This window comes from Gnatocerus cornutus, chromosome 9 (assembly GCF_029298725.1).
Source record: "Gnatocerus cornutus isolate USDA-ARS CGAHR chromosome 9, icGnaCorn1.1, whole genome shotgun sequence".
Lineage (NCBI taxonomy): Eukaryota > Metazoa > Arthropoda > Insecta > Coleoptera > Tenebrionidae > Gnatocerus > Gnatocerus cornutus.
Window position 1 is genome coordinate 7,862,602 of NC_142241.1, and position 16,804 is coordinate 7,879,405.

At 32.8% G+C, this 16,804-nt stretch overlaps 2 protein-coding genes across 2 annotated transcripts; one reads left to right on the plus strand and one right to left on the minus strand.

The window, feature by feature from the left end:
• The first annotated feature begins 839 nt into the window (after positions 1 to 839).
• Positions 840 to 5,634, plus strand: LOC148168490 (homeobox protein Nkx-2.2-like). Its single transcript, XM_088045539.1, has 2 exons — positions 840 to 1,130; positions 3,955 to 5,634. Exons 1-2 carry the CDS (start codon positions 986 to 988, stop codon positions 4,563 to 4,565), a joined length of 756 nt encoding a protein of 251 aa, XP_087901665.1. The 5' UTR covers positions 840 to 985; the 3' UTR covers positions 4,566 to 5,634.
• Positions 5,635 to 8,992: 3,358 nt separating this feature from the next.
• Positions 8,993 to 10,174, minus strand: LOC148168491 (homeobox protein Nkx-2.3-like). The gene is made up of 2 exons (XM_088045919.1): positions 9,755 to 10,174; positions 8,993 to 9,474 (listed from the first exon to the last, which is right to left on the minus strand). Exons 1-2 carry the CDS (start codon positions 10,107 to 10,109, stop codon positions 9,068 to 9,070), a joined length of 762 nt encoding a protein of 253 aa, XP_087902045.1. The 5' UTR covers positions 10,110 to 10,174; the 3' UTR covers positions 8,993 to 9,067.
• Positions 10,175 to 16,804: the final 6,630 nt, after the last annotated feature.

Below are 16,804 nucleotides of genomic sequence, written 5' to 3' on the forward strand. Positions count from 1 at the left end.
AAAAGAAATTTTACAAATTTTTATTTTATCGAAAGAATGTTTTTTCAAACAATCTCCTCAACTTTTTATAAGAGATTTTTCAGGAGTTTTTTCGGAATTATTAGGCAGTCTTTAAAAAGTCCTAATACTTTGATGATTGTTTTTTTGGATTTGTTAATTTTCTTAAATTCTGTAGATACCCTAATTTTGATAAAGTAGATTTGAACTAGTCTCAATTTCGTTAACCTTCTTAATAAGACGAAAACTACAAGATCGGATGTCATGTTTTAATAGATAAAACCCATAATGGCCTTGTCACACAAAATATGAAAATGACAAATTTAGCTTTTACGAAAATGAATTTTAAACTAAATTACAGTTCAAAACATTGTCCCAAGTTCTATATTGATTATAATAAATGAAACTCGTCGACTTTCTCGTTGATTAAATTCGAAATATTTTCCGTCTGTAGTAAGAAAAGTCAATTAATTGTTCATTTCGTAGGTAAAATCGGAAATATGCCACAACACCCGGCAGCACTTCCGGGCAAGCACGTGTCTTATCCTACAATAGAAATTTATACCCCGCTCTATTAGATCTCCCTGAATTAAACAAAAAGTTATTAACTCCGGCCAAAGAACAGGCAAATTTCCGGTTTTCCAAACAAACAGTCCGCTTTTAATCACGAAACAACGTGGTGTTGACGGTTTCAAAAATAAAACGGATTGATTGAGCAGTCGTCCAACATTGGATAAGAAGCATTTAAAGAATTAACTCAAGTCCCACCCTCAACAAATCAAAGTATCGGCGAAAGAGAAGGATAATCGTTACGAAACTTTAAGCGGAAAAGAGACCGAGACGGTCTCGTGGCTTTATGGAAGCACATGAGTGGTGTCAGGAGTAATTTAGATGATGTACGTCAGTCAGTTTAACTTCAGAATTTGTTCAAGGAAGAACTGAGCTAAAGAGGTCGCCAGTTTTTGGCCAGTGGTGGTTTAGTGAAAAAATGGACGACGATAACGGAAAACAGGACAAGAATTTTACGGGAACTGTTACACCGTTCTCTATTAATGACATTTTGAGTCGGAAATGTAAGGAGGAGATGCAGGAGAAAGCTTTGGATATGTCGAAGACCACTCAAGACTCTACAGGTAAGATAAAAAGGTGTCGAGTTGATTTTTATTACTTAATGAGATTCAGAATCAGTTCATTTTGTTTTATGCATTTTTAAGTAGTTACTGAGAATATGTAATCTCAGTTTGAATTGAATGTGCCTAGAATTAAGTTTTAGCACACTTTTGTATCTTTTCGTTCAAATTTATTTATCTATGGTTAAATTTATGTTGGTGCTAAGACTAAAGTTGCTAATTTAATTAAACTAAAGCTTTCGGAATAAAAATTGGAAAAAACACGGATACTTGAGGAAAATTTCAGCAATAACTCTTTGTGGGTTCGCTTTTCAATTTGAAGAGTTATCCTGCGGTAGAAAGCGGATTATTTGTCCTGTAACAAGAGCTATTTGTGTGAAGTTATCAATTTCCGCGCGACGCAAACAATTTCGCGCTCATATCTTGTGTTTTTATGTTTATTGTAATGCATCTACAGCTAAAAATCTTCTTTTGATTCTTCACCGCGGATTTCCTAACTTATTTTTTAGATTCTTAAGTATTTTGGCAGCATCATTTTCATTTTTTTAAATAAAGAAATTGGATTTATGTAAATCTTCCTACAATAGGTTGATCAGATCCACCGGATTCGGTGTTTTCTTTAAAATTCTCCGGAATTTCCTGGAATATTTTATACTTACTTGTCCCAGATCTAAAAATTTTTCAGTTGTTTCTATGGTATTTTTGGAAATATCAATTTTTTTTTAATATTTCTAGATGGGAATTGATTTTATGGGTACCTACTGTTCATGCTTTTTACTTTTTATGTAGGTATGTACTTAAATTTTCTTACAAAATCTCATTTTTTTTGTTTTCCTAATAATAAAATTTGCTAGATTTTTTATTTTTTTTTGTTGAAATTTTTTAATGTTTATACATTCTTTTCTTTAAGTTTTCCAGATATTTTAATTAGAATCTTATTGATTTTTTGTTAAATTGAGTAGAAATTAAAATTTGTCTAAACCATCTTTTCGAATAATTTTTTACTCTTCAATTTTTTAGATATCCGAGGTTGTTTAGATTTTTATTATTTTTTAGACCCAGTAACGCATTAATATTAAAAATTTTAGGTTTTTAGAAAGAAATCTCAGCGTTTTAATATTTTTTCTAGGAATTTTCAGCTTTTCTTTGATTCTTTTTTTCGTATTCGTTTTTTAATTTTCTAAATTGTTTATCAAATCTTTGCAATATTTCCTTATTTTAAATTGTGATTTAATCTTAAATTTTTATTTTTATTTTTATTACTTCGTATTTTTTGTCATTTTTGTTCTTACTAAAGGATGTCCGGAACGTCGCGCACCACCGTGACACTGAGTGAACAGAAAAAAATGTTAAGAATAATCTATCTTATTTTTCAAGTTATGATCGATTTAAAAGTAAAAAATGTGATTGCAAAATTAAGAATTTCATTAACATGCAACATTTTAAGCATTTGTGATATAAAAGGGATTAAGGAAAAGACGTGGTACAAAAAAACTGAAAAATATCTTGTATTATATTTCGGAATAAAGTATTAACAAAATTTTCGAATTAACAAGATCTATCAGTGGGGCATCGTTTACATGAAACCATAGTTATATTATTCTTTTACAAACTGAACCGACTATTCGATTTCTGATACGAATTGCTAATTCTTTTCAATTATTCGATTTTTTGCTGAAGTTATAGTTTATTACTAATTAGACAATTGCTGACATTTGATTGGCGGAAGAACGATCACATGTCACTTTAACATGATGTCAAGTATTTAATCAAAATTAAAAATTTAACTTCTGAAAACCGGCCCTTAATGTTCTAATTTAACGATTTCTCGATATTATTATTATAGAATCTTTGTGTTCTTCAATTTCTTTGAATTTTGACGTTTTTGGGTTGATTTTATTCTTTGAATTTTCTGTCTATTGCGTAATTCAATCCAATCTGCATTCATCCCTTCAAGTTTTTTGAATTCAAAGCATGTGATGAAAACGAACAGAAAATCCTAAGAATTGAAAAATATCTATTAGAAGTCTTGAAAATTCCGGATATTGAATTTTTGCTAACTATTTGCACTCAGAAAAAAATACTTTTCTAATTAATGAGTTAGGAATAAAAGTGGGTCTTCGAGGATTTTAGATTTATTTAGCAAGGTATAAATTTGAAAGCAACTTTGCTATTATTAACTGGAATAAATTCGGCAATTTTGATATTAAAATGTTTTCGAGAACATCAAAATGTCCTTAAAAAAACTTTAAATTTTCCACCACTTTACATTTGAATGAACACAAACGGACCACCCAAACAAATTTGCCAATCTTTCTCGATTTCCGATTTTTGTTTGGAAACACCAAAACGTAAAATTGTTAGCAAAATTTCTGGTTATTCCCGGCATTTCCAAGTGCTATTGTCTAACCCTAAACCACCTTCAGAAAGTTTGTTTTTTAGTGAAATTGACGCAAACTCGACCTTAATGTTTTTTAAATGATCACCATAAATCTCCTGCGCGCTATTGTTGGAGTAAAAACGGTTATTCTACAACCAATTACTGAAATTAAGTAACACGTAAGCAAAGTGCAAAAAGCTTTTAAGCTAAAAGCTACAAGTATAGGTACCAAGCGGTGCCACCCTAAACGAATTATTATGACAGAGAGTATACCATCTTCCTGACTTCTTCATTGTCGTTAATAACGCGTCATGGCCCAAACTGTCAGGTCGAGGAAAATTGGGAAATCATATTTTCCGGGTCGATATTTAAGTAATTAAATAAAAAACACGAGTTTTTCACGAATTTCCTTTGGGTTTGTCTTCACTTCTGCTTTATTTGTTTCAGAACCGCTGTCCGGAATCTCCAGTCTGACTCCGGACTTCCACCCTCCAAGCCAATCAGACGATTCCGGTCGAGATTCCGGCCAACCCGGCCGCAAGAAGAGATCACGCGCTGCTTTTACTCATGCGCAAGTCTTCGAGTTGGAACGTCGATTCAGTCAACAGCGATACCTCAGCGGTCCTGAAAGAGCAGATTTGGCTCAAGCTCTCAAGCTCACAGAAACCCAAGTGAAAATTTGGTACCAAAACCGACGATATAAAACGAAGCGGAAACAATTACAAATGCAGGAATCGTCGATGCTGAACCAAAACGCGCGCAAAGTTGCCGTTAAAGTCCTGGTGAAGGACGACATGCCGTTGTTTCTTCAGCAGAAAGCGCCGGTGTATCAGAAGGGGTTCTATTCTGAGCCAAAGACGGATTTCTTTATTTATGATCAGTTGAATAAGAGTGGGGCGGTGAAGTATCCGAAGAGTTTGCATGAGAGTATGTTGAGTTTGTGTCAGCAGTACTCGAACTCGATGCAGTTGTTTCCGTATTTTAATTATTATCATCCTGCGATTATTGGGAGTTTGGGGCAGCAGGAGGAAGAGACGGAGATTAGGGAACAGAATTAGAGAGGAGGGAAGAATGTTAGTTGTTGACAGAAATGGCATCTGAGGCTGCTTTTGGGAAGCACAATAAGGCTTTTATTATTGGTCTGCTGTGGATAGAAGTTAAAGTCATGTGGTTCTAGTGAAGAAGTTTGACTGTTTCAACAGTTTCGGAAATTTTGATTCGTTTATTTAGTTTCTGGTTTCACAAAAATTGAGCTGAGCAAGTAAATCTATTTTCCTCCATCAGGTCAAAATTCATATTTTCAGAAACTGACTGGAAGTGCTAGTTTTTCAAATTTTCTTTAGTTCTGCTTTGACAGTTAAAGAGTGGAAGTACTTAAACACATATCATTACAAAATATGTAGATTTCTGAAGATCCAAACATGGTACAACTAGTAGACTATTTAGAGATAGTTCAAGTTTCTGAAAGTTTGCACTATCAATACTCAAAATTCTTGTTCTTAAAATTGGTTGCAATTTTTTGGATTTCTGGAGATTTTTTATTTCTTTGGAGAGATTCTCTGAAGAATCCACCAGAAATTTTTAGAATTGTTTCATTCATAGAATTCAAAAAGTTTCATTTCCTAGCATCGATTCCCAAGGATTTTGGAGATTAAAATTTTGTAACTGCAGAATATTTTTTCCAAAATTCTCACATCATATTTAGGGATGTGTAAGATTTTTTTAGATTTTATATTTTAACCAGGCATAAAAACCGATTTTTGTTCCATGACTTTGACGTGTAAACTAGACACTAAAAATAAATCGATCTTAACAAAATCAGCCACGTAGATGTCGTCACGATTTTTCCGACAAATCACTTTAGCATTTAGAATCTGTTCCATCGTTATTTTGACTGAAGCACGTTTATTAGTTTTAAGTTATTTTCATAGAGTGCAATAATTTCATATCTAACCAAAGTAATATTGTGTTATGTAAATATCACTGTATTATAATGTAAATAAATAAATAAATCCGACATGATTTCAGTGTTTGTAGTAATAAAACCTTCGAAAATCGATCGATGATGTAGTTTTTGCGCAAGCCGGTCGAGTTGTGGCAATTATGGGAGGATGTTCTTAATGAAATATTGTTATGGTTTATTTTTGTTATGTACCTATGTTAGTGGGCCCATTAATAAATATTTATAATAAGAGTGTTCTCTAGTCAAGTGTTGTGCACATGGTAACACTCATAATTTAAGTGTAAACAATATGAAATTACTGATGTATATACAATTACTGTCTAGGGGAGATTAAGTTACTTCAACCCCTCTTTCATTGGTCCAGCCACCCAGGAGAGAATTTTTAAACGCACATGAATGTGAAAGAACTTTGTTTACTTTAGATAAAAGGCTATTAGGGGTTTGATTCCAATAAACAAAAGTCAATCTTAAAAGCTCAAAGCTCAAAGTACTGTTTGTTCAGTCTATTCAGTCATTTCGTATGCCAATATATACATTTCTCTAATGTGTTTTTGCAAATGCCGCTTTGTCTGGCTGTCTTTCAAACGATTCAGCCGCAAAACTTATTTTCACTCGCTCTTATTTTAAATCAAACCATTTGCATATGAATGTGTGTTCGCTCTAAGTTCCAACCGGAAACTTTGAAGAAACTTCAATTGACTCATTCTTTCGCAATTACGGTGGAGGAACTGCTGAAAAGGCACACTTTTGTCAAACTTTACAAGGCGGAAGTTACTGAATTACTGAAACGAGAGTTTTTATTAAGTAGCGATCTATACAGGGATAGTCTGGTGGTCGGAGATCGAACTAGGGAATTTTTTAGTTCACAGTGATTGCGTTAGGGAGCGACACTTATTAAGTTTCAGGAGAATGTATTTTTCAGGAGGGAGCTCCTGTAATAAAGGATGTGTTTACGGGATTAATGGGGCATGACGAATGTGTTTGCGAAGTCATTAAAGCGGATACTGCAAATAGAAATTTGATGCTGATAAATCCATTCTGGCTTTTAATGTGGTCATTACAGGGGGAAAAGTAAGTTTGCGGAAATAGACACTTATTAAATGATTTCAAACACGGCGACAATTAATTTCTGATTTGAATTTTCATGAAATACAGATAAAGAAAAATTTAAAGCATTACTTAAGAAATTTCAGGTGCTCAAAATGATAAGGTCAAAAAAATTACAACAGTAGGACACTAAATTTCGATTTTCTTTGGATTTAAGTTGGTACCTACATACAAAGTATACATGTTTCTATGTCAAAGAAATTTGCCGTTTATTTAAAATGTGGGTTTAGATTATTTTCTACTGACATTTGTAGTTATCTCAATCATAGATCAAAGATACTTTTGAAACACTACTCGCAAAATTGTTCTAATTGTGGTTTGAATCCTCAAAATCAAAAACTTGTATACAAAACCGTAACTGAAAAGTGGTGACATTTTAAATTTTTAAATTATTATTTTTAAATTATTATTTTTTACATAATTATATTGACTATGAATACAAAGTGGCAAAATAGTGCATAGCAGGTATTTCCGAGACACTTTTGATACTATTTATAATAGTAAAATATAATACAAAATTTATAAACACCTTGTTCATCGTCCAATTGCATAATTTGACACTTTGAAGTTTATGGATTACGTTATACAGAGTGTTTTTGAAATGCATGTACAAAACAGTTCTGCACTATTCCAGAAGGAATAAATCTGACATGGTAAAATTAACCCTAATCCACGAACTTTCTCCACCACTGGCAAAAAGCGCACCTCGATTTCTTTCCTAAGCAACCAGCGACTCGATTTTTGTTTACTTTTAAATCAGTGGCGGCCAAGCAAATTTATTTAAAATTTGTATGTAATTTTATCCCGAAAACAAAAAACTCTTCCTAAAACTTTTTTTACTTAATTGGCTCAATTTGTAACAAGGAATTACCACACTCTTTTTGTACATGCATTTTAAAAACACCTTGTTTGTGTGATTTTTTCAAATTTGTTCAGTTGACGAATTGCTCAAAATATGAAGACGACAAAAAAATGATGTGAATATGTTTCCAGCTTTATTTTGATTTCGATGGTTTGTCCAATATGATAAATGTGAGATTTTTTTTAAATTCTTGTGAGCACTGAATGAGAAATTTCAGGTGACTAAAATTAGAAAAAACAACAAATTTTAATCAGGATTAGGAACAATAATTCCAGATAAAATTTATTTAAAAAATATAGTACAACAAATCTTTTTTTTTGCATTAAAGTTTGAGAATCACCACTGTAGGGATAAAATGTTACGCACGACGAAATCTGTAAGTAATTATTTCTGTTTTTTTTTGTTCGTTTTATTTACCTACAAAGCTACAAGGCTTTATTAAAGTCGTCCATTTAGGAATTTAATTCCATTTTTAATTTGGCAACAATCCAAGTAAGTTTTTCGACTTGTTTAATAATTTGTCACTGAAATCAATGCCGTAATCTCTGACTCTAATTATGAAAAAAATTAAGAACCTTTGGCTTCCGTTAAAAGTATTCAAAAACGACTTAAGCTGACTATTCTATTTTTATTCCTCAAATCTTGAAATCTCGTATTTGACGGCAAATATGTGAAAAATAAAGATTTCTCGACTTCGGTTAAAAAAATTAAAATGAACTTAGCAACTTAACGACTTAATCCGACGGACTGTCGGTTTGACAGTAATCAAAAAATTTCCTTGAATTAAGAGTTGGTAGCTTCTAGCACTTGAACGATTAAAGAAAACCCAAAAAAATTGCATAATTTCTATTCACAGCTATTTCCATCGCCCCTTTTGTTCTATTCGAAACTAATACTCTGTATATTCAACGTTTTTTTTTCATTTTTTAAGCACCAATTGAGACATTACAAGTGCTAAAAATAACAGTAAACAACAGCAGGTAGTAAAATTTTCAGCTCTATTATCTCAATTATCTAATTAAATTAAAGGTACAGTAGGATAAATTTGGCATTTTAAACTTGAAACTCGCACTACATATATCTGTGAATTTTTATTTTTTTTTTAACACTAGTTGAGTAGGAAAGTGGCAAATAATGTTTTGAATATAATATTTAAAAGACGAAAATTTTCCTAGACTTTAAATAGACTCTATTATTTTTGAATAACGAATACTGATCACCTCATGTTTTTAAATACACCCAATCATCTCTACCACCATATAAATTGTATTAATAGCAAAGATATGAAGCTCCTGGTTTGTGTCTTTAAATCCGACCGAAAAATTCAAGTAGTTAGCACCAGATCACCTTTTAACCTAAAAGCTTTTGGCACCGCCACCGATAAACCATAATCACAGATTAATCCTTTTTAATGTTCGTATTCTGTGTAACCTAACAACATCCTGTCAGAAGAACAAAAAGCAGTTCTGAGAAACGATTTATTGGTAACTAAAAAGATACGATAAAACTTACAAAAAATATATAATAATAAAATGAAACACTTTTATCCCTTATAAAATCTACAAACTAAACTCAATAATACTCTCTTTGGACATTTTTGGTTTGGTTCAACGATGTCTTCCTCACATTCACATAAAGTTAATATCATTGTACTTAACACCATCACAGTTGAACTCTTGATTTGGAAGATACACGTTGTTCTGAAACACACAAGGTGTGGAAGTACAGAAACCCATCGGCGTAGCTGTCACGTTCGGTCCACCCTGATTCTTATCAATTTCATTTTTATTGATCGTTTGTCTTTTGCTCTTGTATCTTCTATTTTGAAACCAAATTTTCACTTGTGTAGGTGTCAGTTTCAACCCCTGAGCCATCTGTTCCCTCTCCGGCGCTGACAGATACTTTTGTTGTTTAAACCGTCTCTCCAGCTCATACACTTGGGCCTGTGAAAAGAGCACCCGCGGTTTCCGTTTTGAACGTTGTCTGCCGGACTTCCGTAGCTCTGTTTTGGAACTGGTCACTTGCTGGTGGATCTCTGGAAAAAAACGAGAGAATTCAAATTGGGATTTGGGCGATGATACATGACCGAGATGTGTTTACTTTATTGCGGAGTTTGTTTGTTTTAAGAGCGAGCGGTTATGAAGAAGAATTTTACACTTCAGAATTTGATATTCATAATCAAATTATGATAAGTCGTCTTAATGCCAGTTGTCGGCGTTACATTTTGACTCATTCAAGGATGCAAAGAATTCTATTTTTGTTCGAAAATTATTTGAACTTACTACCTGAACAATTATATTGTTATTTTTACTTACTTGGACTGTCATTCTTCAAGAACTCTCGCTGCTCCTTCATCGGTGGCACGTAGAAGTTATCATATGAAACTTCAGGTGTATACAGCATGTTCTTCTGTAAATACTCGTTGCTTTCGGTTCCCTGATTGTAGTAATTATAGTTTTGTTCACCGGCACTTTGCGAATTATCCCAAAACTGTTGCGTCGCACTAAAATCGTAGTGTACATACTCCCGTTTGACGTTACAATAATAATTATTATATTCATTGTCCATGTTGAGAATATCCTTGACCGAAAACGGAGTGTTGAGATTGGTGGTGGTGTCACAACTCTGATAATTATCATTGGTGGTGTCAATGTGATATTGTTCCAACATGTTTAAAAAATGATTAATTATCACTAACCGCACCGTCCGAAGTCGAAACTAATTATGTATGAATCTTGAAAGGTTCCCACTAATAGTGGCGTTGCGTTTTGGTACTTAAAGTGTGGTGGTATAAGGTGAGACTTTATACAAATACGTTGTAGAGGAGATATTTGTTTGGCGAGTTTTGAAGACGACTGAGACCATAAATTGGATTTGCTTTAGGCTCAACTTCCATACGAGAATTATGACGTCAGATTGTTCACGCCCATCACCAATAGCACTGAAGAGTAAACTAATACCCAGACAAATGATTGATTGTTGTTTGAGGGGGAACGAATTGGTTTTAATGGGGAGGCTTTGTTTGGGGAGATATTTACGGTAAACGATGACGAGTTTTATTTGGACGTGTTTTATTTGTGTCAAAATATTCGGAATTCCAAGTCAAGTGTATAATTTTTTTTTTTTTTGTAAAATCTGCATTGTTTTTTAGGGTTTGTTTAGAACGTTATTAAATTTGAATGAAAATGATAAAGAAATAAATTAAAATTGATAGAAAATGCAAATCTCAATTCAAAATATAAAATTTCCGATTTATTGGTTTTCTTATTATATCCAATTTTTTTTAATAAATTTTGTTTTTTTTGGGTTTGCTCAGTATGTAAATAGTTTTGATGAAAATTGAATGGGAGATAATTAAAAATTAATAGAAAATCCAAATCTTTATTCAAAATATTTCTTTTTATATTACCTATCTTGAATCTTGATTTATTAAAACTTTTCTAAATCTTAAACAGTTTGATAAAAATTAATAGAAAATGCAAAGCTCAATTCCCAATACATATATTTTTTTTCATATTATTTTTATGTATAAATCTATTACATGGTTACAATTGATTGATTTTCTCAGATTTTGAGTTAGGTTACATTTTTTTATTAATTTTCTCTGAGATTTTCTGTTTTATACGCTTTTTTGATCGTGGCAAATTTATATCTAAAAATGTTCGGTTCTGCTGAAACTTTAATTATTATTACATTGGAATTCTAACATTTCATGATCATTGGATTAGATTTTCGAATTTTCATCGTATTTCTTGTTTTTTATATTTTTAATATTTTTTAGTTTGTTTAGGTATTTTTTATTTATGTATTCATAAATTTAAAAGTTTTTTGTTTTTTCTCCTTTTTATTACACTTTTAGATAAGTTGCAATGAAAATTATTCATTTGGCCCAAACAAAACGAAGAACAGCTCTCAGAATTGTTCCGTGCTACAGAAAATTGTGTTCATCACCAAAGCAAACAAATAAAAACATAATTCAATTTTAACTTGAAACTTTTATTACCATTACACCGTATCGTGTTTATTTTTAAGCTCGTATTTTCTCCGGACACTCCACCCACAAAAACTATTTATTGACATTTCCAAGGAACGAAAAAAAAGTGACGTAGGTCTTGTTAAAACTCTTTTTTGACCATCAAAATGTGTAAAAAATGTCTTATTCTTGCGGCAGAGGGATGTTGGCCGCTGGCGCCTCTTCCATCTACCAGCGCCGACGATACGGATGTGTAACAGTGTGTGTTGAACTTTTTTGATGTAAAAGTGTCATAATTTGGCAGATAATTGGTCGGGTGCCGATCCGGCTAGACGTACAGACGAATGGCATAGATAACAAATTGGCCACTTTTCACTACTTGTCACTTTAACACGTATAGGGTGGGTTTGCTGATATCTTGGAAAAGTGAGATTTGGAATTGACGCTTTAAGGGGACAATACGAAAATGAAAATCGTGCTAATTACTCACTTGAATTATTTATAACCTAAAAAATGAAAATATTAATCTTTATATTACTGGTTTTACAGTGGACAACAATAATAATACTTGTCATAAGTAGTAGGTTGTAAGTGCTTGATGCTTACCATAAGTAGTTTTTTATTCTGAGTATTGATAGCCAAAGACAACAATAATAGTAACGATTACAGCGCCACTTAATACAAGGTTGAGAAACTAATTTTAATTGCATTTTTACAATTTACAATTTGGTTATTTTTTTTAAATCTAAATTTCTTATATTTTCTTATTTTTTGTCTTTCAAAAATATGGTATTTTTGCCTTTCAACTTTTTTTAAAAAGTTTTACAACTTGCGCATGTTTTAAATTTATTAGGCACACTTTAAACTTTGAATTATTTGATTTTTTGATTTATTTTTATTTCCCTTGAATTTCTTCTCTATAAAGATATTTCTTTTACGTTAAGGGTTTTTCAATTTTTTGGTTTTGTACTTTTTGCACTTTTTTAACGATGTGAAGCAATTAAAAAAAATGCGTCAATTTCTACAGCGAGTTTTTGAAATGCATGTACAAACAGTTCTGCGCTATTATGGTAGAAGCAGTATGAAGTATGAAAAACCAATTTTTAAATCAAAAATTGACAAGGTAAAATGAACCCCAATCCACGTACTTTCTACACCACTGGTAAAAAGTGCACCTGGAATGACTTGTTTCCTAAGCAACCTGCAACTCGATTTTATTCTGTTCACTTTTAATTTAGTGGCGCACAAGCAAATTGATTGAAATTTTTGTGTAATTTTATCTCGAAAACAAAAAGACTTTTGCCAAAACTGCTTTCTCTTAATAGGCTCAATTTGTGACAAGGAATTACCAACACTCTTTTAGTACATGCATTTCAAAAATATCCTGTATAATCGCAAAAAAAATCTCAAGAAAAAATTCTGAAAAAGCTCTGAACAATATCTCTCATAAAGGTGTGTGAACAATATCTGGGCAATCTTTTTAATTTTTTTCTTAAAAATCTTTGAACAATCTTGAACAAATCATTTAGTAATTCTTTGGGATTAAGAACATATTTCAATTTTAACTTGAAACTTTTATTATCAATCCACGGACGGTATAGTTCAGCCAAGCTCGTTTTAGCTACCATAAAATCATAAAAATTAGGCTGCCTCCGCAATCGGACAGCTTGTGGAATTTTGAGATTTATGATGGGACAGCAGCTGGTCTGTTAAAGGGCCCTGGTACTTATTTTGGGTTTATGTACCTGGACTTGTACACTGAGATAACGAAAAATCCTTCCCTGCACCGACCAGCTGTCCCATTTCGGCATAATCATAAATCTCAAAATACCACAAGCTGTCCGTTTGCGGAATCCGCCTAATTTTTATGATTTTATGGTAGCTAAAACGAGCTTGGCTGAACTATACCGTGTTTATTTTTAAGCTCGTATTTTCTCCGGACACTTCACCCACAAAAACTCTATTTGACATTTTCAAGGAACGTGAAAAAAGTAACGTAGGTTCCGTTAGAATTCTTTTTTGACCATCAAAATGTGTAAAAAATGTCTTATTCTTGCGGCAGAGGAATGTTGGCCTCTGGCGCCCCTTTCTCGTAATTTGGGAAGGTCCAGCAAATTGCTAAGAAAAATTTAATATTTAATAATTTTTTAAATCTTTGAACAACTTAAAGGTTTTTCCAAAAAATCAGTGAAAAACTTCTGAAGAATTTTTTTTACAATTTTATTACTAAAAACGCTTCAGCTAATAACAATTTTGAAAATAAAAAAAGTTTACACAGTTTTACAGTTTTGATCTAGTCTCATAAATAGCTGGGTACAGCGACCGCAGTGAATACATTCTAATAAAACTTGCTTTACTTCTCATCTTCAGATTACGTCAGTACAAACGTTATCTTATCCCCATTCGTTTATACGTGTAATTCCCAAGGAAAGCTCCTTTTGTAAGCAACGCCGCCATAAATTGCTCTGTCGTGTACAACACAAGTCTATCAGGTTGCCCTTCTGGTGGCGCCAACTCGCTTTCGGAACGTGTGGGGCGCTCCACTTACATTAACCAGATGACCATTCTGTTTCTGTGTAAACGGGCTGGACCAAGTAAATGCATTCATTGTTCATTATTTTCTCACCTAACCGAACAAACGATCTTGTTGTAGTTTCAAATTTCAATGAAAATCGCGATGAAAGTATTTTAGTCTTTAGGAATTTTTATCTAACTGGTTGGCAATTAAGATTAGAAATTTGTTGGGGGGATTATTTCCCACGTCGTTGGTGGTGTTGTGGTCATAAATTAGTATGATGTTTTGTATACACATGACGTATGAATTAGAGCTTTATAGGTTATGGTGATTTTTTCAACAGTTACCTAATGGGATGGGATTTTCGGGTTTTGTTTATAATTAAAATACCGGAGCTGGAGAATAAGAAAACAAAGAGAAGGACGCTAACACGACTAATATTAAAGTAACTTCATTATACTAAGGTAATAGAATGCTCTAAATTTGATAAAATTTAGACAGATTAAATTAAAAGGAGAGGAAGCGACTTTTTTTCCTTTAGGGATTAAAGATATTTGACCAGATTTTTGCAAGTTTGGCATTTTCCAGTAGGAATTTAAAGGCTTTTGTAAAGGTTTTCATGTTTTCAAATTTATTGTGTTTAAAATTTGAGGAAAAAATGTTGTTTTATCAAGTTAGTTTTTAAATTCATAACATCAAACTTTTAAACTACATTTACACCAAACTGTCATCTTATGTCACAAAAAATCTTACTTGCTGAAATTGTCGGTTTTTCGATGTTAATTAACAATTTCTAGTGTTCAGAAAGTGAAACACGCTCGCACTAATAAAAATTAATTTTCATACGATGAATGAAGTAATTTGTGAAAATTTGGTGTAAACGTAGTTTTTTCTCAAATTTTAAACACAGTTTGGATTAGATTTAAAATAAAAACTGAGACATTTTTATCACAGTTATGTTGAAAAGAATTTGAATTAGCAAGTGTTTCTACAAAAACTCAAAAATCGTTACGACGCTAAACTAATAGTGATAAAAACAAATTTTTTGGTCAGATTGTGGAGCTTGATCAAGTACCTATAAGCGTATGCAGATTTGCATATTTTTTTTTCTGAAATTTAAAGACAATTTTGGGAGTTTCCATAACTGTTGCCGAAGAAGCAGAAGCGGATGGATTCTTAATTCTTCGAGTTTGAGAAGAAATTAATATAAATTCAGTGAGTTAAAATTTTCAGAATTCAAAGATCTAGAAAACATTTTTTGAACTTAAAAAAAGGTGTAAAAAATAGGAACACAGTTGAATTAAATTTACAAACTTTAAAATTCTCAAAACTCTAAATTGAGTTTAGTTTGTCACATCACCAAAAACATGGGACAAACTAGTTAAAAAAGCGACTTTACTGCCGCTAGTGTCAGTGTCTGAATTTGGAGAAAAAAGTTTTCTGTATCTACAAACAACGCAAGCGTTCTTGAATTTCTAGTTAGATAATTTTGCTGAAGTCCGTCAGAGACCACCATCAGCGGATTGTAAAACAGCCAACTGTAAATACTTCTAACTTCCACCATATTTGTATATATTTTTTTTTATTTTTGCATATTCCATTCAACATTTTGTAAATACTCTTTTGTAACTAAATTATTATTATCAATTCTAATGTGAATCGTTAGTGGCCGCGAACTTTAGCTTCCAACTAAAAGAGGGCGCCACTAAACGTCAGCTCTCAAATAATTTGAATCTACCCAAAACGCAAAGATTTGCTATTCGTGTTCAATTAATCTACCGCAAACTTGTTTCTCCATATCGAAGTTTTATTTGGAGCGTGTTTTGCAATATTTCAAGCGATTAACTCGAAGACATATTGATAAATCCTTGGAGTAAGAAGCGACGGTGTGTTCCAATAACATGATGTATGGGCAATAATAAACACTTGATAAGTATTAACAACCCATAAGTTGGTATAACACGGTGGTGTGTGTTCACAGTTAATAATAGGTGGAGTTGTGGACAGAAACAAAGCGGAAAGTCTGCAGGAGTCCCTCGAACCAAGACACAGAGCCGTTCCTTCTAGGCTAACAGAGTTGTTCGCCGTCCGGGGATCTTTTACCGCCTCCCAGCATGAGACTGGACCCTGCACCACACGACCACTTAATGAGACGTGTATTTATATAGCCTGATAAATTGATACTGATTTAAATATGCGGCGATCATAAAACAAACATGGGGAAAAATGCAGAACATTTAATTCCATTTCTGATAATTCCCAGACGACTTGTTTAATTACATTGCTATGCCGCCTCAATCAAAGATCAAGGGTGGCTGTTGCCAGCAATGACGAGTCGATATTCCGCGGCCACCTTTGACGCTATTCGTCCGACTGTACTTTTTCAATAAGTAACTAATGACGATGACTGGTCATGGTTTTAAGACCACCCAATCACAATATCACAACATTACCATTGTTGCCTCATAATAAATTACGTTAATTGTTGACAGCTAGTCGCATCGTGGCGGCCATGATAACATCTTAATTGCGCCTTGCTTAACTTTCCGCGAGTGTTTTCTTAATCAGCCACTCTGTGTGCGTGTGTCTTTTTTTTCGGACGGTCCATTTTCGGTACAGAAATGTTACCACCGCCGATATACACAAGATGGGATCTTAATGGCTGTAATTTAACCGGATTTTTACCAAATTTATATGTCCTGAACAATAGAGTCTTTGGAGATTTTAAAAGCCGTCTTTCTGACATGCTTGCAAATACTCGGAACAACTCACAGAGCCGCATTTTTACTTGTAAATATCTCCCCAAGACCGACTTACTGTTCTATGGAACAATTACATTAAATTCAGTGGAGTTAGAAACAGAAGAGGTCTAGAATG

Coding starts and splice junctions, on each gene's coding strand:
- LOC148168490 (XM_088045539.1), top strand. CDS start 986: ATGGACGACGATAACGGAAAACAGGACAAGAATTTTACGGGAACTGTT. Junction 1,131..3,954: donor GACCACTCAAGACTCTACAG/GTAAGATAAAAA, acceptor TATTTGTTTCAG/AACCGCTGTCCGGAATCTCC.
- LOC148168491 (XM_088045919.1), bottom strand. CDS start 10,109: ATGTTGGAACAATATCACATTGACACCACCAATGATAATTATCAGAGT. Junction 9,475..9,754: donor CTTGAAGAATGACAGTCCAA/GTAAGTAAAAAT, acceptor GTTTTTTTCCAG/AGATCCACCAGCAAGTGACC.